Below are 25433 nucleotides of genomic sequence, written 5' to 3'. Positions count from 1 at the left end.
ATAGTTTTTTAATAGATATATTATTATATACTACAATTTGATCAATGAGCTTAGAAATATCCAACCATTTGCACTGTTTTTACAATTATTGTTATTTTTATGTAATTAATTAAGAGGATGTTAGTGCGATATTTATTTGTTTTTTCTCTTAGAACCACGCATAATATATCATACAAAATGCTTTCACCTAAATCAACTAAAACCGTGTCATATGATTTCACTCTAATACAATTCAAAAACAAAATAAATAAATGATTCTGTTGAATGTGATACGTCTATGTTATGTGTTGGCCATAAAAATAAAACAAACAGTGAGCTGAGTGTTGGCCACTCCCTTGAACAAAAATAAATAATTCTATTAATGAGAAATATGAAGCTATATGGATTAAGTGTAATTGATTAGGAGAAAAATATTATTAAATTTATTTTTGACACAATTAAAGTCTATTTTCTTCCACTCTGCATCAATTTTCTTTTTGTGATGAGCGTGGCACCTATAGTTGCTATTATTTTGATTACTATTTATTGAATTATTATTATTATTATTATTATTATTATTATTATTATTACTATTTATTTGTTTATAATTTATATTTATTTAATATTATTCATTTATTATACAGTTTCAATAGGCATCAATGTTTATATATCCAATTTTCATGATATACATAATATTATGTTTTCAAGTCACAGACTTGAGACTTCTATAATAACTTCTAAATTAGTCTGTGTTTCAAGTACACTTATGTTAATAATTTTATAAATATTTCTTGATAACTTATCAAAATACAATCTCATCAGTATTCATAATGAGTGCGCTAAGCTCATCTAATGATATACACCAGCAGTTCCCAACCTTTTTTATTTGTGCGTAACACTAATAATGTAAAAAAACACTGAGGCCCACTTACACAATATATAGGTATAAAAATATAAATGAACACAAAAAAGACGATAGAAGAAATATAGACATATTTAATATCATATAAAAATTTCGATGTTGATTTCAATAACAATTTTCAGATCCTTGGCTTAGACACTTGACCAGTGTACGTAGCCCATAAGAGGGCTGGTATATACTACTAGGGTTTAGATATTTATTATTAATCATGAACTACAAAAAAAAAATGTTTAAAAAGTTACAAAATATAAATAATTTGGTGCTTATTTCAATGTTTTATGCATATTAATAAAATTTAATCAAAAAATAACCAGGAAATATGTTTATATTGTTTTAAATAATTTAACGTTTGCATTCAAAGTACGATTGCAGCAATCGGCAGAAGATTCAAATGCGATTTGTAGTCAATATTCATAGGAGCATGCTGTCAATTATAGACAATGGTTTGACTTTAGAATTATTTTCTTGCCGGTTTTTTGATGTGGGCCTTGTAAATGTTAAAATAAATTATTTTAAATTCATATACATATTATACAATATTTACAAGTATATTGAAAAAAAACAATAGATAATAGATATAATCAATATATACACTCACATTTTGTTTATTTTAGCACTTTGAAATACAGAAATACAATTTGCAATGTTTTTCACATTTGATTAAGATACCATAATTTATTGTGATCAGCAATCCTGGTAAATATGGTTATTAATATAGTGTCATAAACTGTACAATGATATTTTTCAAGCTACTTCAATTGAAATTACCAATTGTCATCAATTTAAATATTGAGTTGTTTGTCTGGCAACTTATATAATATTAATACTGAAACATAAAACAAAAATATATGAACAAAAAGAAAAAATTGTTGGAAATGAAAATTATAGTTAATATTATAATTATATGAAAGATAAAAATACAAACCTTAGGATATTCATGTTTTATAAGCACTGCAAAAATCTACATAAAATATTCAACATATTGGTTGCAATAACTTCATTAGATATATAATTCAATAAACCAACTATATAATTGAATAATAAAATAAATGAGATTATGATTGATGATTGGATATGTTAAGACCTGTAAAATGATTCACTATTAATAATTAACAAATGACAACTAATTGTAAACAAGCCTTTATTTTGATTTTTTTCATCAGCTATATTTTCTACACTTATACAATATCATAAATGTTGACCACAAACTATGGAATTTTTTTTTTTTAATAAATTCATCAGCACATCCAACACATCGAAAAATAACAGTTTAGTTTGGAAAAAACAATTACGAGTATATACAATCAATGGATGGCAATAAATTATTTTTTATGTACCTATGTTATAAATGCGTTCCAAGTAGGCAGTGTTAAAATCCAAAACCAAAGCGGTTTGAATATAATTTATAACAAATATTTTTATTTAAATTAAATTATGATTGAAAGAGTAGGTTTAGAAAATTAAATTAAAATTAAATATATATATATATTGTAGTTCAAATGTTTAAAAAAAATTAAAATTAAACAAACTTTGGAATTATTTTTTATAAAAAAATTTATTCAAAGTACTGTAACGTAATAATGATAGCAAGTTAATGATAATTGAATACAAAATATTTAAAGCAGAACACTGTTAAGTACAGTTTTCAAATGATAATTTATAGCCCGATATTGGCATAGGTACTGCAATCAATTTTACTAGTAATAAATACTATAATATCCATACACTAGTAATGGTAATAGACGCAAGTAAATAAAATATAATCAACAAAACTACTTAACTAGATGACTCATTTTTAAAAATTTTTTTTCTTCAAACACGCATTTTCATTTTTTCCCTTATTACATACACCATTACAGCATGCGTCTTATTATGTATCTATATGCTAACTCCTTAAGTAAATCAGTAAGACACACCTATTGGCTATTAGCCTATTGTATAGTACTGATTTGTAGCTGAATCAAAATAAATAATAGATACCTATATAAATAGAAAAAACATGTTTACCTGAAAAATTACCAATCCATCGAATATTGTTTGGAGCAACTGACACAGAATTACTTTATTCTACCAAAGCATATAGATTCCAGTAATTTGCAAAAAAAAAGTCACCTGAGAATGTAGTTTTTTAGGTAGAATAGCATAAGATACACTTAGTTCATAAACCCATTTCTGGTACAGGATCAATAACAAGTACATACATACCACTGAACGAAGTTGTTTAAGAATATCCTGGAACTATAACCAATGGTTTTGTTTTTAAAATATAGTGTATCTAAGTGATTGGGTTTCATTCCATCATGGGTGAATTTTAATGTGTTGAGTGGACTTTTGAAGTGTTCCTTTACTGTAGACAAAATTATATGATCACGAGTACATCAATCTAATTCACGTTACAAAATATTTACCTAAACAAGAGTAAAATTATATATTGATATAACTTTGCATAACAGACCAGAAAAAAACAGTATAATAATAATCATATTTTTCTTTTACTCACCAAAGCTCATAGACTGAAGAAGATTTTCATAAATGGCAATCATACATAACATAGTTATACCAAAAAATAATGTGCTATGACTGTGCTTTCGAGTGGCTTGATTTGAATTTCATGATATTACACGATTTATCTTGAATCACGATCATTACAATTAGTCTGCATTTATCATGCATACAGCGAGACATCTTTATTCTCTATTTTTTTTTTCGAATATAGTTACCTTTATATTATTATTAATATTAATACCTTTATTAGTATAATAGTATCGAACATGATATATATTAATATTGTCAATATTAGAATAATTACAGAATATTAGTCCGTGTTTGTATACGTGATAACCCATCAGAAATGTGTTATCTACATCAGTGTTTCCCAAATTTTTTTGTGATAACCTCTAAAAATTAATATTGAATACGATATTGTCAATATTGTTCCGTGTCTGTATGAAGAATACGCGATAGATCTGATGGTGAAATATATTATGTAGTTGCCTACATCGTGGGTGTTAAAATGTTAAAAAATTAACTGGAATTTGAAAAAATTAATATAAATTAATTAGTAATTACTATTGGTACGTACGGATACTTTTAAATGGAGTAAACAGTGATATCAGTTTGTTTTGAACCATCATTTTTATCCATCGACCATCGTTATAATGTTTACTATTGGTGCCTATTATACAATATGATCGTCGGGATTAAAATTGAAAAGTCCAAAACACCACCGTCCTCGATTAAAATAACAGACAATAATACCATGAAGCTTAAACGAACGTCAAGGTGGATAGACATATCCCCAAGATCCCCTCCCTCAATGTCACACCCATTTACGTCCATGGATTTTCAGTGATTCATAAGACGTAGGCACTTAACAAATCATCTTGAACATTGAATACCTCTATTCCGTGTTGCTGACAGAGTAGGTATGCCACCAATTCGGTTTAAACGACTACGGAAATCATCGATTGAGGGTCAGAGTACCAGGGTCACAGCCAGCGGGACCTTGTTTTCCTGGTGCATTTTTCTGTTTCGGCTTGTCGTTGCTGAAGTTACATTACAGAGGGGTTATCGATACGTATTGTGGAGTGGTAGCGGTAGACGACGGTATCTACAACAACTGGTTCCCCGGTCAACACGATCTCCGCATACGTTCCTGTTACATAATTATATCATCGGAAAAACAGACGAACAAAACGTTCTCTGGAGGAAACAATTTGTACCGTCTTATCCAGAGATATACACACATATAGTTTCATATTGTTCGTTTTATTTTTTTCTTTCAAAAAGTTATTTCGTTATTGAAACTTTTTTTACATTCACTACAACAAACTATATGCTGGTATATACAATTTTTACTAATATTAACAAATCGTAGTAATAATGTAGATTCTTCAATATAACAAAAACAATTGGTATGTATAAACATAATTTATATAACATATAAATATAGAAGATTACAGCATAGAAATTCAGTTTTGAATGTTCGAATGTTTCTAATTTTTCATTCTTATTCTGTGGTTCAAATGGAGGCCACATTACCAGGGTTACAGCACACGGGAACTTGTTTTCCTGGTGCGTCTTCTGTTTCGGCTTAGCATTGGCTGAAGTCGGCAGAGAGGTTGTCGATACGTATTGTGTAGTGGTGGCGGTAGACGACGGTATCTACTATCTACAACAACTGGTTCTCCAGTCAACACGATCTCCGCATACGTTCCTGTTACATAATAACATTATCGGAAAACCGGACGAATAAAACGTTCTATGGAGGAAACAATGTGTACCGTCTTATCCAGAGATATACACTCATGGTTTCATATTGTTCGTCTTATTTTTTCTCAAAAAGTTATTTTGTTATTGAAACTTTTTTACTTTTAGTATAACCAGCTATACACTGATATATAAATGTCTGCCGATATTATCAAATACTTTCAAATACGCTTACCTTAAAACGAAACGTATACAAAATGTCAGGAAAATACATACGAGGTGTGGCAATTAAATAACGAGAATTTGTTTCTATCTCCTATAGTGGTAACACTAATACCTTGAAAATTTGTTGACCTTAAGTTCACGAGGTAATACACAAGTCTGCCAAATTTGATAGTGATCGGTGTTATATTTTGTGCTCTCCGATTTTTTAAAGTTAGTAGTGTAGTGTCGTGACGTACAAAAATGTGTGACGTGAAAAACGAGCAACGAATCGTCACCAAGTTTCTGGTGAAATCTGGTGAAAAAACGGCCAAAATTTTTCGTAAATTACAGCGTGTGTTCGGTAATGACTGCTTATCAAAACCACGTGTGTACGAATGGGCATCAAGTCGAGAATCAGCGCAAGACGATGCAAGGTCAAATCAAAACCATGCTGATCTGTTTCTTCGATATTAGGGGTGTTGTGCACAAAGAATTTGTTCCACAAGGTCAAACAGTGACAAGAGTATTTTATATTGAAGTTCTTAAGCGATTGTGTCATAGAATGTCTCGTGTGAGGCCGGAATTAGCCAAAAATGGTTGGGTCCTTCACCATGACAATGCGTCTGCACACTCATCATTAAAAGTTCAACAGTTTTTGACCAGTAGGAACATAACAACGCTCCCCCCACCAACGGTACAGCCCTGATCTGGCTTCACTGGACTTCTGGCTATTTCCAAAGTTAAAGGAACCAATGAAAGGGCATCGCTATGAGGATTTGGAGGACATTCAACGTGCCGTAACAACGGTTTTGAAGAGTTTAATTTCTGGAGACTTCCAGGAGTGCTTCCAGAAATGGGAAGAACGCTGGACCAAGTGTGTTAGACTTGGAGGAGAGTACTGTGAAGGCATGGGTGTATAAATCATTGTAAATATTAAATAAATGTTATAAAATTAAAAATTCTTGTTATTTAATTGCCACACCTCGTACAAGCAGATAGATAGTAGTATCTCCACTGTAGTCTGCGAGTGTATGGGGGTGCATAACTATCAGTACGACGGCGTTATGTCAATCTTTATTTCGCAACGTCAAAATTTATCAGACTAATATCAATCTTCTTAAGAGCACGTAACGCTGGTATTATATAATTGCTGCCTTCGACTTACAAATGCTTACAATTGATTGAAGACTACAATTCAATACTCACCACCAATGAGGAACAAAAACAGTTTGTTTTACAAGTTGTAAGTGATTACAGAAAAATATATCCTGACTGCAAAAAGGAAACATTAAAAAAAAAAATTGTGACAAAGCATATAAGTAATTATTTTTAAACATTAAAATAGACAATTTAGTTTTAAAAATGTTCTACATTTGTAATTTTAATGAATCGTTTGGCTTACATAAATATAAAACAATAAAAAATGGTTTAGCCAGATATGTTTAGTTTTTACTTATTTTTTGCTTAAAATTGTAACTGTGCCAGTAATAAATTATGTTATAATGAAAAAGTGACATTTTTGAAATTGTCATAAAATGTAGGGTAAACTTCACTACTTATATCAATTAAAATATTTTATGTTCTTTGGTTGAAAAAAAATATATAACCTAATGTCAGTGATTTTTGTAAGAAATTACAAAACTGCTGAACTTCAAGTTCCCGGGGGCACGGCTAAAAACTGAACAATTGATTGATTTCAAAGTTTGCAGTTAATATTAAATTGGGCATTTACAAAAAACAGGTGGGTGCCACAAAAAAAATTTAAATATTTATATAACCACCCTAGTACACTGTACCTACTTTAAAATAAAAAATACATAAAATCGAGGGTTTTTAAAATTTATTTTAGTCCCAATTGATTTATTTAATGTGGACAATGACAATGAATATGATGATGATAGCACACAAGTACCCGACAAACTAATCATCACTAATTATCAGTCAGGAAGTATGTTTTTATTGTTTATAAAATAATTTAATTTACATACCTATAATATATTTTATTTTTTTATTTAAGGCATTAAAGATATCAGCTCTAATATTGAGCATCAACTCGAGTCAGAAAATATCTGCTCTAATATTCCGAATATACCTAACCTAGAGACAGAAAATATAAATAACAATTTTACTCAAATGATAAATATTATTGGCCACGCTGTTATGGATGGTACATATTTGTTTTATTTCATACCTACACTTAATATTAATATTAATATTAATATGACATTTAATAAAATTATGATTGTTATATTTTTTTAATTAAGTTTCATGTAAGATGGACATATTACAAAAGGAATTAAAGATCATTAAAGTAGATTTAATAAAAAACCAAGAACTTTTGATGGAAATAAACACAAATCTAAACCATTCTGTTACCTCTACAGACCAAAGATCTTTCAACCAGTCTAGTTTAAGTATACCTATAGCCACTATGGACGAAATAAAAATAATTGATGCTGACGAGGATAAATTAAAAACTTTGGTAATTTGCTAATAATTAAATTATTTAAATAGTACGAAAAAAAAACAAATTTCTAAACATTTTGGCTCTTGATATCCATTGTATTTATCAATGTTGCTCGTTGACGTATTCATATTGGCCACTCCTAGAATAGTACTACACATGACACATCGAATAATATATGCCATGTCGTCACTGTGATGGGTAAACGGCTACTGGATAAAAACTCAATCGATTTTATCAAATTTGACAGGCGAAGCGAAAAACTGTTTTAAACTAATATTGATATTATTAGTTAAGAGTTTTTATTTTTGTGTATTATCTAACGACAGAATAAAACAAGGAAAATTGTGCTATTATAATATCAAAACGCACAATGCATCCAAAAAATGTTTGAAAATTTTTACGAGATTTAGCTGCGTAGCTATCGCTGGTTTTACTGATGTACATGTGTGTGTCGTGTGTTTGTGCTTTTCCGTACGCTTTTTATGAGATCTTTGACCTCAATAGTTGTTTGCGTCGGCAGTGCAATATGCAAATATACATATGCGAATGTTTTCCACACAGATGGATCACCGTATACCGGTCGGACGACGTATAGGAATGTAATACTATGATGTCGACCGATCAGACCGGACTACCGGAGCCGCAGACAAATACGTTCAACGTCCAACTAATATGGATAAATACGCACACGCGTCAAAATAGTGTAACAGTCGAATCGACGTAATACAGACACGTTGACTTAAATATTTAAGATCAACAAAAACAGCGACAACCAGTTGAATATGGACAACAACAAAAAAGGACGGCCGGCAAAAACACTGACGCACACGGTCGAGATACGAAAAACGCACGCACTAGTTGCGGCACCGTTTCATGCGACGGTCGCGAGAGAACAACACGACGGACGCTTCACGTTGGGGTGGCTATCCGAAGCTTTTAGCACAGATAGGAGGGTGACGGTCGAGCCCGCCGAGCTATCAAGGTCCAAAGTTCGGTTATACGACACGTCGATAATTTATATATATATTCATATATCTTGAACAAGGTAGTTGAATGCATAGGCACACACAGGTATTTTTCATCTTTAATAAAATATTTATTTATTTATACATTACGATCATAGATTACGATTTATTCGATTTAAAATGAAAATAATGCATAATTGCATAGTGGTTATAATGCTATTATTGAATAACAACCGGCCTTCGAAGCTTGTGGTGCTCACGGTGGATTTTATCTAAACTACAAAATTGCCGTCGAAAAATAAGCCACTTTTTTTCTCCCGATCAAGCAGAGTGTTATCACCTTCTCTTCTCTAAATCGTGGTTTGAACAGTATTTTTGTGTAAGTTATCATTTCAATTAGAACTGGACTTGGCTTTATTGATAAACGATTCTTCTTAAACAATAATTATTATTCGACACGAAATCGCTTTCAATGTTATATTTAATCAATAAAATGCTGAAATGTTTCGTTGAATAAGATTTACCTACCTTATGTATACCTTTGAAACCGAAATGATTATAATATTATATAAAACATTAATACGGCGATCTATTATTTAATATAAACGTTTTTAAATTATCACGATGTATAATAAGTTCGTAGTTTTTAACTTATAATTATTATAAAACAATATTATAATATACATCATATTATCATACATTTAGAGCATGGGAGTTATGCTGTACAGTGTACGGACATTGTTTTGGTGAGTTAATAGATTCATTTGATTAGTAATTAGAAATTAATTTCAAGATACTAAGAATAAAACATCAAACATTTATAAGTACTAGGTAGGTAGTGCGGTACTGTCCGAGTTGCGGTCCGTATTCGGTTATCGATTATCGATTATCCGATAAGCTCTTATCCAAAATCCAAATTGCAGTCGGACATTATATCGTTTAGTTCATTGCAAGACGTCATATTGGACATATAAAATACAGTAGATTTGGAAAGCAATAAAAAAAGCGATAACATAAGTAAGACATTTATTAAAAATAAAATTAAACAGTATTTGAATAAAGAAATTGACTCACTAACATTTGTGAAAAGCGTGTCATACAAATTTGATCCGTTGTAATATGTATTATAAATTTATTATCATTATTTTTTTTTATTAGACATGATATTTTTTAGGATATACAATATTTTTTTAGTTTTTACTCATATGTTTGCTTTTATTATTTTTATTCGATAAATATGTACCTATTTTGTATTTTTATGTGCAAGTGTAACTATAAATTGGTATTCTATTGACTCACTGACATTTGTTAAACACGTATTTTGAATCTAACCATAGCACAATAACATGTAACTATATCAATATTTAAAACATAATAGTTAATAATATTTAATATTTAACTAATTATTAATATTAATCATATTTCCCAACCGCAACTAGATTTTGTTTATTTTTTACCTGCTTAGATTCCGACCGCAACTCGGATTTTTTTTTTACCTATTTTAATCCTGACCGCAACTCGGTATCAACCGGTAGTGCATGTCCTCAGAACATAGCAACCAACTAAAAATGTCGGACAAGCCAAATAATGGATCTATGCCCTTTGAGCAACTGCAGTTTATAAGCTGGCCCGCGGACGATGCAGTAACCGACGAATTTACATATCAAATAGAAGACCCGACATTGCCGAGGATAACCAAAGTGTGGAGCCTTGCAAGGCTTCCAAAATTAGACAAGATTGATAAGGAAAAATGCGTAGCTGATGAGCCTCAGCCCAAGATTAAGTAGATGAAGTACAATTATGTTATGTACATTTTTTGAATTTTAAACGTTTGAAATTGATTTTAAATAAACTGAAATTATTGTTATAATATTTGAAATATTGATCAAATTTCATAATTCATACGAAATATGATTATATCATACATGCAAGTTGAAATAAATAAAAATATTATGTATAGGCACGAATTCAATAAAATAAATATATAGAGGTAGACTTCTAGATTTCCAGTCATAACAAACATTAATTATTTGCTATTAAGTATATGCTAAGTATGAAATAAGAAGTTAATATAATAAAGTAGGTATATATAAATAGTTTTGAGTTTCTCACAAAATATAGAAATTATTACCTTTGTAATTATTTGTATACTGTTAAATGCAATATTGCTATAATTTCCAACTGTCAACTTCTAGGCAGTTGTATAAAGTATTTCATATACCAATAAATATGCATATAATAATATTTTAGATGTATTTAAATATTTATTTATGAAGAGGTATTAATACAAGGTAAGTATTAAATTAAAAGTAAGTATATTATATAAATAGTTTTGAGTTTCTTGCAAAATATAGAAATTATTATTACCTTTGTAATGAGTTGTACACTGTTAAATGCAATATTGCTATAATTTCCAACTGTTAACTTCTATATAGGTAATTGAATGCATAGGCAGACACAGGTATTTTTCATCTTTAATAAAATATTTATTTATTTATACATTACGATCATAGATTACGATTTATTCGATTTAAAATGAAAATAATGCATAATTGCATAGTGGTTATAATGCTATTATTGAATAACAACCGGCCTTCGAAGCTTGTGGTGCTCACGGTGGATTTTATCTAAACTACAAAATTGCCGTCGAAAAATAAGCCACTTTTTTTCTCCCGATCAAGCAGAGTGTTATCACCTTCTCTTCTCTAAATCGTGGTTTGAACAGTATTTTTGTGTAAGTTATCATTTCAATTAGAACTGGACTTGGCTTTATTGATAAACGATTCTTCTTAAACAATAATTATTATTCGACACGAAATCGCTTTCAATGTTATATTTAATCAATAAAATGCTGAAATGTTTCGTTGAATAAGATTTACCTACCTTATGTTTACCTTTGAAACCGAAATGATTATAATATTATATAAAACATTAATACGGCGATCTATTATTTAATATAAACGTTTTTAAATTATCACGATGTATAATAAGTTCGTAGTTTTTAACTTATAATTATTATAAAACAATATTATAATATACATCATATTATCATACATTTAGAGCATGGGAGTTATGCTGTACAGTGTACGGACATTGTTTTGGTGAGTTAATAGATTCATTTGATTAGTAATTAGAAATTAATTTCAAGATACTAAGAATAAAACATCAAACATTTATAAGTACTAGGTAGGTGCATGTCCTCAGAACATAGCAACCAACTAAAAATGTCGGACAAGCCAAATAATGGATCTATGCCCTTTGAGCAACTGCAATTTATAAGCTGGCCCGCGGACGATGCAGTAACCGGCGAATTTACTAATCAAACAGAAGACCCGACATTTCCGAGGATAACCAAAGTGTGGAGCATTGCAAGGCTTCCAAAATTAGACAAGATTGATAAGGAAAAATGCGTAGCTGATGAGCCTCAGCCCAAGATTAAGTAGATGAAGTACAATTATGTTATGTACATTTTTTGAATTTTAAACGTTTGAAATTGATTTTAAATAAACTGAAATTATTGTTATAATATTGCAGTATAATTATAATTTTAGAACCGTATTTTATATTTGGTCGAAATCACTAATCTGACTGCGCATTGCAGTCAATATATATTATTATTATTGTTTAAATTGGACAGAGTTTAAGACAGGTAAATCCACTAGCATCATTATATAACTTGTCATCAAGTGAAACTCCGAACAGGATCAGCAATAATTAATACATATTATATTAATAATTATACCATGCATAAAACGGACAAAGTTAATGCAAATCTACATATTTCAACCGATTTTCTTGAAATGTTCGACAATAGATTCAATAAGATCCCACAAGTGTCGCAGGATAGGCGTGATATATCGATATTGAGCTAAATATGATAAAAATATTGATAATAATGAAACTATAACAAACATTTTTACTTTTTAACAAAAAATATTAATTTTGAATATAATTGACTCGAGAAAAACAATATTTTTTTTTTTAAATGGAAATAGTTTCAACATGGCTCTACACCAGAACTTTAGCATCGCCATATGATCAGTTAATCCTCAACATACTTTTTTAAATTTTTAAATGATTCTAAAAATCTTTACTTTAATACAATTTTTTTTTTATATTAGACAAATATGATATGGCGTAGGTACTTGTTATAAAAAATAAATATTTTTTTAAATTTGTCCTTAGATCACTCGTCGATATACCGTATAATAGGGCTGGCGGTATTCGAAATTCAGATATCGGTATCCGGTATTTGTTTACTATTGGTAACTACGGTATTACCGGTTATACGGTAATTATCGAAAATACCGTACTCCGGTAATTACCAAAAATACCGAGGTGCAGAGTACTTTGTTTCTTTTCTCTCTCAATAATCCCGTCTGTCTCTAAACGATATCCATTACCTAGTTTATTGGTTTATGGTCTATACTCTATGCTCGTAATACATACCATGTCTCGGTGAATTTATAAGACGTGTTTCTATGTTCCCAGCCTACGAAAATGTACCTTTAATGGCTTTAACATCTATTTAAATCATGTTTGTAATTATTCATTATTGTATACGTCTCAAATATTTTTTAGTACGTTGAAATGGGGAGTTTCTTGAAAAATTATAAAGGTTCTACTTCTACAACAGGGGGAGTGGGGTCGTTAGGTGACTGATTTTTTTCACCTATTTTGAGGGTCATGCCGTTTAAAAGGTTGAGAAACAATAATCTAGATGACTGGCATCGATTCGCAAACTGGCAGTTCAAAATCACTCATCTTGTATCTAGAACATGTCGTCATGCTACACTTATTACGTAGATATGACCGTTATCATATATGTATACTTTAAAAAATAATAAATTATATAAACAAATAATTAAGAAACTTAAAAATGAAAATAGTAAAATAGATAAAATATTAATAGGTAGAACCTACCTTAACTCCTGAACATAGCAAATTGTACACTCAGTAGATCACGCTTAGCTCTGTTAGTTTAAAAATTAGAGTTAATTGACCTTATATAAAATTTAAAGGTAAGATTATTATCTAGTGAACCTCATAGGTTTTTTATATTTTAATTATGAAACAAATTATGAATATTTTAAAACGCACATAACTTACTTTAAAATTAAAATATAAAAAAAAACTTTTATGGTGGGTTACTAGATAATATTCTTCAAAATTGTATAAGAGGTCAATTCACTCTAATTTTTAAACTAACAGAGCTAAGCATGATCTGAAGAGCGTTCAACTTGCTATGTTATGAGTTTGTACGACAGAGAGACGCATGCAAGTGTAGCGCCATTTTACCTTTAATATAAAATAAGACATATTTTAAAGTTAAAACAATTGAGAGTTTTTTGATGGAAAAATTAATTGTTCTGCATGACCTGGAGCGAGTGATGCCCGATTATCTGTACATATATTACCACCAGTACTGAAAAGCCTTTCACAGGGCACACTCGTTCCAGGTATACTTATACATAAGTATTTTTAGCTAAATTTTCGAGTTTTGGAAACTCAGCACCAAATTTTGCCCACCAATCTGTAGGATTTGTTGACAAATTTACAGTAGGCATCTGTAAATATCCCAATATTTCTCTGTTAATGCTTTCTGCTTCAGATTCCAAAGTTAAAGCTTCATTTCCCATTGATAAAGAAGTTGGGTTGTCTAAACATGCGGATATGCCTTAAAAACAAAATTAATATAATAATACAAAAATTAAATTAATAACAAAACTATTGATAATACCTATTTAGTTTTAACACATTATTATGTTAAATTAATTGAAGATAAGATATAGGTAAGTAAATGTTTTAAATATTTCATAATATTAAATATTTTTTCCATAACATTCAATTTTAATAACATGTTTTAAGAGTTTTAACCCGTTTTAATAAGTTTTACCTGTATATTGGTGATTTATTTTTAAGGAATTGTCATTCACTTATTCGGTTTAACTGATTTGTTCCATTTCTAATTTTATTTCGTCATGAACAACACCTATTTGGTTTTGGTCTCCAAGATATTTGTTTCTGTGCCAAGGATCTAAAAATGAAGCCTTTTGTAATAATTTCATGGTATGTTCGTTACTGGAATATCTTTTTGACAATGTTTCTAAAATTTCTGTAACAACTAATTTTTCAACTCGTTTAAGTGCTTGAGATAAAGAATTTGTTTTTGAAGTTTCTTCTTCATCATCTTCACCACCTGAATCATCTTGCTTGCTAGGTTGTGTGAATATTTCAGTATAGTCATTTTCATCAGTATTTGGAAATAATGGAACCGAGTATTCATTACCATTGAGATTATTATTATCAACATCGTTTTGCAGACTAAGTGGCTCATACATTAACTTCAACTTTTGATATATTGGCCATAAATCAGAAATTGTAACGTTCTTTTCAGATGCCATCGATTCATCCAACATTTTTAATGGTTCAATAATTTTTAGCAAACGGTTTATAAGCTTCATTTGATTATACGTAGGTAATAAATTATAATGCTTTGGTAAGGTAAAAATTTTGTAAAAGAGCCGAATATTGAGTCTTGACAAAATAAAGGCAAGGCATTACACTCTACCACCTAGTTTCTGATGACGACGGCGCTACCAATGTGGGAAGTTTCAACTGATTTTGTGCCTCTAAAAACGATCTCTTCATTTTATTACTGAAATGGAAAATTTAACGTATTCTTGATGCATTTGTAATGCAAATTTTTACAGGTAAAATATTAAATGCACGAGTCACTCCTGTATTTAACGCATGACCAAAGCAAGCCACATGATTAAAATTCATTAAACTGACTGATTTTATAATATTTGCGCCACAATCTGTTGTAATTCCTGTAAATAATTGTCAATTTTCCATTCATATAATATCTCTTTGATAGATCGTTGAAGATTCTGAGCGTGTGGTCAATATCTAATGAAGTACAAGCTAAACAAAAAGATTCTAATTTCCACTCATCAGAAATTGCATGAGCTGTCAAACCAATAAAATGATGTCCATTGTTAGATGTCCAGCAGTCTGTTGTAAGAGCTATGAATCTTACAGAACAAACTTTATTTTGTATTATAAGCCTTACATCATCATACATTTTTGGTATTTTACGATCTGAAAAATACTTTCGACTTGGTATCTTAAAATTTGGACATAAGGTATTCATTAGTTATACAATTCTAAATTTTTTTTTATTTATGATTTAAATTTACAATGTATTCTAATAATTATGTATTTCAAACTAATCTATAACATTGAATAATAATAATTATTATTATTATCTGCAAATGCATAATTCATTATTTATAATTATAAGGAGACTAACATTGAATCCTATGATTCCCTATCCTTTGATTGATGCGTCCGCGAAACCCAATAGTTGAACGTCCTGATGACAGATGACGTCGATGTGACGTGGAAGATTTAGGTCAAATACGAGCGGAAGCTCAGTACAAAATTATTGCCACATAGATTGCAGTTCGGGGGACTTCGGATCGTCCCACCCGAGTTTATCGCACCATAATCGTTGCATAAAATATTTTTCCCACAAAAGCATAGGGCCTAGGGCGCCAATAGGGTCGAACAATCGCGCAGTGACGGACAACGCCTGACGCTTCGTCGAAGAGATTTGGTTAAGACTGGTATGATAGGAAAATTGATCGGTATTTGGGTCCCAATGTAGACCCAGAACCTTCACGGCGTGTTCTTCTTGCGGGTCGAATGATATTGATTGTACTCGATCCTCGACAGGAACGGACTCGAGTACGGCGGTACTGATGCTGGTCCACTTACTTAACACACAGGCACCGCTGCGCAATAAACCGACGATATCCTTCTTTCGACGTAGCAATAGTTCTTCGGTATCGGCGCCGATAACGATGTCGTCGACGTAGGCGGCTCGAGTGAGGACGTCCTTGGCTAACGGAAAACGATGACCGTCTCGGATGCCGAGCTCGTGCAGACAGCGTATGACAAAATACGGCGCGCAGTTGTGACCGTACGTCACGGTGCACAATTGTAGCTCCGTTACCCCAGCACTGCCATGTTTGAAATTGAAATTTAAACTTATTCAGTATTATGTACTTTATTTTGTACAATTTTGTACAACCAAAATTAAATTTTGTACACCTCCCCGAACCCGAGAAAACGCGATTTTACCATGTCCGTGCTGCGGTAACGTTACCCCAGCACTGCTTCTAACGAATTTTGAACAAATTCAATTTTCAATGATACATTATTATGTACTTTATTTTGTACAATTTTGTACAACCAAAATTAAATTTTGTACACCTCACCGAACCCGAGAAAATGCGACCAATATATTTCTATAGGTATAAGTTACCGTACAAACCTATACTAGCACTATCTGGTTGATAACACCACAAGTTCTTCTATTATTAGGTAACAACACTGTTGTCTGTTATTTAATTCTTAGTTGATCCTTGATCATACTTTTAATTTTGTCGAAAGTTCAAAGTTGAATAAAATAAAGTATCGTTTACTTTATTGTCGAAAAAGATTAATTGAATATTTGAATGGTTAATTGTTGTAATTTCCATTAAAAATAAAAATACAAAATTTTAAAATTGTATAGTTGCTCTCACAAGGAAGACTTAAATGTACTGAGGTTAAAACGATCAGAATACGTTGTACTAGGTACCTTATAAATATCTGTTTTGAATTTTTTTCATTTACCTTTATAGTAGGTATGTTGTGACTAGTGTTTAGGAAAACACTTCTTTTTTTAGAAAAAAAAAATGGTCAACTTTAGCAGGCAAGGTCACATAGTTTGCTATGTCGTGATCACTTTGTCGGAAATAAAAATTCAAAAGATTCAAGTGATTCTTCTTATGTAGTACCTTTCTTGTTTACTTAAGTTTGTAAAACTGTATGTTCATTCAAATGAGAAACAAAGAAGTGACCATATGTACCTACTATCACAATGTTAAACGTCAAGAATAACATTTGTAGCAGGATTTCACAATGCATTATAGGTATTTTTATAAAATCCAAGTAAATGATAATTTAAAACATTTTTAAATATTACCTACTCAAAAGTTACCTCAGATTACAGATATTGGTCTTATAACAGTTTTGTTGTATTTCTTGAACAGTATGAACAGTCCACTAATTATCAGTTTTTCACCTTAAGGTATTATTTGTAAATTATCATAAATCTCAAAATTAAGGACCCTAAAACCACATTTAACATAATATCAGGTTGATTTTTTGTTTCATAATATATAGGTACCTATTTAATATAAAATGTATTTTAATCTATGAATTAAACATTCACAATGCTTAAACATATAGGTACTAGGAGATGGGACCATCAAGATCTTAAAATTACATAACTTATTGAATTCTCCACACAGATATATAGAATTATTCTATACATATATCTGTGACTCTCCATGATACCGCACAGCTTTTCATCATTTGCATGGTATCTATAAGTAAAAGTTTTTACTGCCAGTTAGCGTTATCAGACATCTAACTAGACATTACAAGAATAGTTCTTAATTTACAAAATTTAGATAATAACAACTAATATTATAAAATATTTTTACACTTTTAGAAAATAAAAATTAAATATTGCTTTTGTAAATGGTAGGTAGTTTATAATATAAAAATTGTATCATTGTCATTATTAAATTGTATATATTATGACCTCGACATTATTTTTTATTGCTTTTGGCTGAGTGATGCCATCTTTTAGGTCATCATAAACCTCCCAATAGTTATTTTTCCTATATGCAAATGCCTTATAGTGACCACTTGTAACTCTGAGTCCTGTACGTAAGCGACTATTAAAGACAATGATTCCTCGGATATAATAAGTATGGCCATTCACATTTAATGTTTTTGGTATCTCATCCAATGTCATCAATGTTTCTCCAGCATAATTTTGTTGTATGTCATTTATAATATCAATATTAAGAGCGCTTGTTGATGCTTCAAGTTCTATACAAAAAAATAGTTTAATGGATATGTATAACATTAGATTTTGAGGTACAATTAAAAAAAAATTTACCTTTAGGAATAGAAACCAGCTCAATCAAAACATTTTTTTTTAACATTTACTGTAATGTTTCTTATAGAGTCACAATAGGAAGATATGGTGGTTTCATTTTTTAAAAAAAATATCTATTTCTTTTTAAATTTATTTTTCCATCAATCGCTGTTATTGTTACGACTTCATAACTCTGTTCAATGGAAAAATCTCACACGATTTCACACGTGAAATTTGTACATCGATTTATTTTCTTATAAGATGGCATATTTTTTAACATTTTATGTGCTGTAGAAGATAATGTATCCATTGCATCAATTGTACTGATACCACCAACAAGATGTTTGTCTTTAGATAAAAAATAAAGAGCTAGTAATATTATTCGTTCTTTGAGCATAACTTTCCTTGTTTTTGTATTTAGTATGCTAATAATAAATTTGGCAGTTTTATTTTTTTTTGATATGTTTGATCAATACTCAAAATAAACCTTACTGTCTGCTGCAGCACAGGCTAAAATAGACATCAACGAATCTGGTGAACAACTATTATTAAGAATTACTTTTCCAATTCCTGGTAAGGTGCAAGGTTTATTTTGAAAAGTATTACCATTTTTCAAAAATATTATTGTCTTTATGGAGCCATGTTGGTTTAAATCTAAATGATCAAATCCTGGTTGGGAAATAAGATATGAGCTAGCTGATCTAATGGGGGGCCGATTAGATATATTTTTTTTTCTTTGCCACTGTTCTTCAGCGTTATTTTCTTCTGACCGGTTAAAACATAACAAACATATACGTGATTCTCCGTAGCCTTCTTCGCTATCCACAAGATTAACTGAACAACCAAATAAGTGTACAGATCACCACACTTCAACCATCGTTTTAACCAAGTACATATACTTAATGTATCATGTTTTTCGGAGATCATTGAACAAACTGTGAACGTTTTTCCATCTACTTCCATAACACCTTCATACAGAAATAGGTTACTACTCATAGTGTTGTCCGGTCTTTTTATTTTTCTACAGCATCCCCCTGTAGCGTCAAATGATATTGAAGGAATTTTAAATTTTGAGTAACAATCTTTGTAAATTCGAAGTTGTAAGTTGCTCCAAAAATGAACAAAAAAACCATCGTAATCGATATCACGAATAGTAGAAAAAAATGTTGAATTGTATTTCATAATATTTATTGCAATTACTGGGTCTAAATGAAGCCTTGTTAAGGAAATTGCTCTGCTTTTTGCTGTTCTAAGACTTATCATGATTGGAATTAGTGCAGGGGTTTTATCACCTAAAATGAATAAAAGTTTTAACATTATTATATAGATAATAGGACTTTATTGTTCATATATTCAAAATACACTTATTTATAAAATTTAAATGGTTTAATTATTAAGATTGGAATCTTATTTAATTTAGGAATGAAAAAATAATAGTTTTATTAGGCGTTGAAAAATTGGTAACTCTGATAACTAATTGTCAAGCGAAAGATTATTGTTTCAATGCATAAGAGTAACTTTATGATTTTTAGGTTTTATTTAATATTTTTTATTATTATTTGTATTATTTATAACTTATAAAATATTCTTTTAGATTCTGAACGAAGTGATGAATGTATTGATTTTACAATGATGTGTGTGTGTTTTTTTTTTTTGTTTGTTTGTTTTTGTGTCTGTGTACAGCATAACTAGTCGAAATAATGCTTCAATTTCAAACTTTGGGAGTGGTTTCTGATGTAAAAGTGAATATCCTTGGTGCATTATAGAGGTCAAAAGTTAACATTTTCCAATAGTTTTCAAAAAAATCGAGAAAAACAAAAAAAAATGGACAGAAAAATGGCAATTTTTATGCAAAACCAGTTTTCGACCAAATCGATTTTTTTATATGGTTGGAATTCAAAAACTAATCACTATAAATACTTGAAATTTTCACCAAATGTTTATGTTAGTGTTATCTATATACGGTTGACTTTTTTTGAGTTATTTATAGACCACTGAAATTTTCGATTTTTTTGAGAATTTTTTTTAAGAATAGCCTGAACACCCTCAACCCAAATCAATTATTTAGGTACTAGGTACTGGTACGCACTACCAATATATGGTATTTTTCTAGTACACAAATTGAGAATACAGGGTCAAATTGTGATGTAGAAAAGTAATAACTTTGAATAGAGTGATAATGTTATATAAAATAATGTATAATATCTTACTCAGTGGCGTAATTACATGGTTGCATAGGTGTGCATTGCACTGGGGCCCGGGGCCTAGAAGGTCCAAAAAGGGGCCCTAGAATTTTAATATTTTGTTTAAAATATATTAAAATTGTAAATGTTGTTAATAATTTTAAACTATTTTATAATAAATTATATACTACGATAAAACCATACAATTTTATATTACGAAGAGTATAAAAATAAATTGTCCATGAAACAGGTAGAAATATTGTCATTAGAACATATTATATCATTTATCGGCTTATGCTTATCGTAAATATCTTGATTGATGATTATACGTAAAAATTATTTGAGATCCACACAACAACAAGAACGCTTCAGTGAATTAGCAATTTTAGCCATTGAAGCTAAAGAAGCTGAACAAATGGATATACAGGAACTTATAAGACAATTTGCTGATTTAAAGGCAAGAAAAAACCATTTACGTCATAAATATATTTAAACACAATGACAACGTAATTTATAAATTATTTCATGTTAATACATATTATTATGTCATTTATTTCATGTATAAGTATAGTTTAATTATAATTATGGTTTATTTTATGAATTATATATATTATAATACATAATATAATTATACATTTTTTATATATATATACGTGTAATTGTGTAATTTTATTCATATAACGATTTTTAGGGGCCATAAAATAATATTGCACATGGGCTAGAATTTTATAGTTACGCCACTGATCTTACTATCTCCATCCTAGACAATTTCATGTTTAAACTTAATAATTTCATTTTCAATAATGCTGATGAATTCAGTTTTAGGTTTTCTTTCTCTATTTTCACTTGTCATTTCTAGTAATCAAACTACTTACTAAACATGCATATTTAATATGTAATATTTTGATGTAATTGACAATTAACTTACTTTTTAAATTAAAACTGCAAAAAGGAAAAATAATAAAAATTTTATAAAAATACTGTTGTCAGTATGCACAATATTTCATTGTAAGCTAGGCTATACTAAACCAAAAATAAATAGTTTTTATGAAAATCATGATGTGCGGTGGAAATTACAAATATTTAATACTATACGTCTATACAGTTATATATATATATATATATATATATATATATATATATACAAAATATACAACTGGTTTAAAAATAAACATCAGTTAATATTATGTTCTATTTATGATATCGGTATATGATGATAATAAACTGTATTTCAATAAAAAACGCTATTCTTAATAATCTATAAATACCAAAGACATGATAAAATTATCATTGATTAAGGAGTGCATAATAAAGGTTGAGGAATGTTTCAAAACTAATAATTGCATAAAATTATTATTACTATTAAGTAGGAATAAGGAACCTATCAAAAATCACCAATTTCCTCGGAGAACAAATAACTATTGGGAATTTTACGACGACCTAGAACACAGTATCACTCAACCAAAACCAATACAAAATGTATTAAAATAATATACACTTTAAAAATATCAATAATAGAATTTTTATACTTATAAATAGACCATATTATTCAAAAGCAACAAAAACAAATAATAAACATTTATTTTCTAAAAGTGTAAAATATATTTAATAACATTAATTACCATTATACACATTTTGTAATCTAAATGTGAATATTGGTTATTGCAGTGAATAAATATTTTACCTACAGCAATACCTACTTACTTTACCGCAGCACGGACATGGTAAAATCGCGTTTTCTCCGGTTCGGAGAGGTGTAGAGAATTTAATTTTGGTTGTACAAAATTTTACAAAATAAAGTACATAATACTGAATAAGTTTAAATTTAAATTTCAAACATGGCAGTGCTGGGGTAACAGAGCTCACAATTGAAACTCGAGGAGGTCGTCGCTCGGAGAATTGCGCCAAAAAATGTGTTGAAATGTCCGGTCTTCTGGTCGAATTAAAATTTGTCGATACATTTTAACAATGTCGGCGGACAGAATGTACCGATGCATACGGCAGCGAAGTAAAATATCGCGCAGATCGACTTGTAATTTCGGTCCGGTACATAATACATCGTTCAAGGAACGACCGGACGACGAAACGGAAGAGGCGTCGAATACGACGCGAATTTTGGACACGTCGCCGTAGGCCTTGAGTACGTGATGCGGAATGAAATATGTGCCCGGTGACGGAGCTGGCACCATATATCCTAACGATTGATAGGTGGACATTAATTTACGATAGGCAGCATACAACTCGGAATCTTTAATCAACCGTTTTTCTAAATTGTAAAAACGTTTCAATGCGATGGAACGCGAATCTCCGAGCTCGTGACGGGGTGTGTCTTACTGTTGAGCTGCATTCGCGAACAAATGACGAAATAGCAATGCGACACAAAATCGACCGGTAGAATCACGCGAAGTAGATTTGGTAAAATACTTTTCACACCACTGATCTTCCGTGGTGGGCGACGTAGGTGCGGTGGGTTCTCGACCAACCAAAATATTTGTAATAAATCGCTGATTGACGGTGGAACTACGGCGGTACTCAAAGCAGTTAGGGACGACGTGTTCGGTGTTGCAAATGAGCTGAAAATTATCCAGCCGAGTTGAGTGTCCAAGGCCGACGGAAGGCCAGAATGATGTTCAACGCCGGCATGCGGACGGACAAGCTTGGTAAGATATCAGCGCCAAATAATGCGTCGATGCGCCACGGAATGTCAAAAGTGTTGTCAGCGAGAAAGAGATGCTGATACTTCAAACGCACGCTTGATGGTAAACGAGTTGAAGGCATGGTGGCAGTGATTTGCCTAAAGAATACTAGATCAACTGGCGGGAATAATCAGACTGGAAGCGCGATGAAAATTGACAACTGGTTACGCCTTGCGCCTGGTTCACTGGACTTTGAGCAAGACCCACAATACCAGACTTGAAACGACGTTTAGGTAGCCCTAGTAACGCGAAACAGTCGCTTGTCATGGCCGAAATTTGGGAACCACTTTCGAGTAACACTCGAACAAAATGGACTTGGCCCCAGGCGTCCCTGATGTGAATTATGGCCGAGCCTAATACGACTGTAGAATTGGTGCCGCTGCACCTGAAAATGAACTTGGTTTGTCGGCGGAGGGACCTTAATTAGAACCGGAGCTGGTGCTCTGAACAGCGTGGCCGGCGGCCGATGATTGATCGTTGTTATAATGTATCAGAGAGTGATGACGATTACTACTACAGGAACGGCACCCTCCTTTCGACGGACAGGCGTCGAGCATGTAAGACGGACTCATGCACGAAAAACATAATTTACGCGACAATACGAACTCTCGGCGTTTTTCGACGGTAATTTCGCTGAACTTCGGACATTGATAGATAGCGTGGTTAGTTTTATTGCATGACAGGCAAACTCTCGATTTCGACTTGGTTGATGTAGACGTGGTAGCGGTAAAAACTGATTTTTTGGTACAATTGCTTTGAGAAACGGTGCCTTAAGCCAGGTCCACACTAGAGCAACAAATATTTCCTGAATGTTGACAAGTGTTTCTAATTGTTTTTGTTTTCTTGGAACAAACTAGAACATTTATAAACACACTGTCCACATCATAGCAACAAAGTTCCTATAAAAACTTAATAGAAACAATTCAAAATCTGTTGCTCTGTGTTTCTTGCGACAATGTGTCCACACACATGGAACATTTTAGTATAGTCAGTACTAGAATTATTAAATAATTTTTAAGGTAGAAAATTTCATTAACTTATTTATGTTACAACCATTTAAGCTATTTAAATTTATATTAATTATTATCTTTAATCATCAATCATAAAGTTAATCATCATTTTGTACCTGTGTTAATTATGTGGGACGATAATGACATTTTAGCAGTTGCTGCTGCATATGTGATAATTAGTGGAAAAGTAAAAATTAAAAAACGCAAATGCTGGGTTCGACCAACCTTACAAAGCAGAAATGAATATGGAGGATCACAACTTATGGCAAGTTTAATTAAGGATGATCAATTTACTACTGGTTGTCATTTTTTCAACTTCATTAGAATGTCAGTCGAAAATTTTGAAGAGCTACATTCTAGAATTGAACCAATGATAAAAAAGAGAGACACCAGCTTCAGATATGCTATACCTTCAAGAGAACGTTTATTAGTAACATTAAGATTTTTGGCTACAGGTGATTCTTATCAATCTCTTATGTTACTTTTCAAAATTTCCAAGCAAGCCATTTCCTTGATAATACCTGAAGTGTGTAATGCAATCAATGAAACACTCAAAAACCTTGTAAAAGTAAGTATATTAGAACACAAAATAAATCATAATGCTTTCACTTTAGTATACTTTACTATGATATACTATACTATAGGTACTATAACATTAATATTAGGTATTTAAGAACCATAACAATAACAATATTAATTCTTTAACTTAATTATATATTAATAGTATTAGAAATTTTCAACTCAAAAATTGTTACTGAGCTTATATGAGTTTCTATTTTTTGAGTTCTGAAGAGC

At 30.7% G+C, this 25433-nt stretch overlaps 2 protein-coding genes, 1 long non-coding RNA gene and 1 pseudogene across 3 annotated transcripts; 1 reads left to right on the top strand and 3 right to left on the bottom strand.

The window, feature by feature from the left end:
• Positions 1 to 1007: 1007 nt before the first annotated feature.
• On the bottom strand, positions 1008 to 6497 carry LOC149060191 (uncharacterized). Its single transcript, XR_016189903.1, has 7 exons — positions 3711 to 6497; positions 3402 to 3621; positions 3103 to 3309; positions 2909 to 3013; positions 1827 to 1985; positions 1500 to 1727; positions 1008 to 1388 (listed from the first exon to the last, which is right to left on the bottom strand). It is a non-coding gene; the product is annotated as an uncharacterized LOC149060191 (long non-coding RNA).
• Positions 6498 to 6525: 28 nt separating this feature from the next.
• On the top strand, positions 6526 to 7808 carry LOC149060190 (uncharacterized). The gene is made up of 4 exons (XM_089228137.1): positions 6526 to 6541; positions 7164 to 7262; positions 7332 to 7481; positions 7579 to 7808. Exons 1-4 carry the CDS (start codon positions 6526 to 6528, stop codon positions 7806 to 7808), a joined length of 495 nt encoding a protein of 164 aa, XP_089084263.1.
• Positions 7809 to 14211: 6403 nt separating this feature from the next.
• On the bottom strand, positions 14212 to 15902 carry LOC149060189 (E3 SUMO-protein ligase ZBED1-like; annotated as a pseudogene).
• A 291-nt stretch (positions 15903 to 16193) lies between these two features.
• Positions 16194 to 18229, bottom strand: LOC149060188 (uncharacterized). The gene is made up of 2 exons (XM_089228121.1): positions 18207 to 18229; positions 16194 to 16773 (listed from the first exon to the last, which is right to left on the bottom strand). Exons 1-2 carry the CDS (start codon positions 18227 to 18229, stop codon positions 16194 to 16196), a joined length of 603 nt encoding a protein of 200 aa, XP_089084247.1.
• Between the last annotated feature and the right edge of the window lie 7204 nt (positions 18230 to 25433).

Source organism: Diuraphis noxia, unplaced genomic scaffold (assembly GCF_037042655.1).
Source record: "Diuraphis noxia isolate RWA-SAM2 unplaced genomic scaffold, SU_Dnox_SAM2 contig0001, whole genome shotgun sequence".
NCBI lineage: Eukaryota > Metazoa > Arthropoda > Insecta > Hemiptera > Aphididae > Diuraphis > Diuraphis noxia.
The sequence above is the reverse complement of the archived record's forward strand: the minus strand, read 5'-3'. Positions and strand labels throughout refer to the sequence as shown.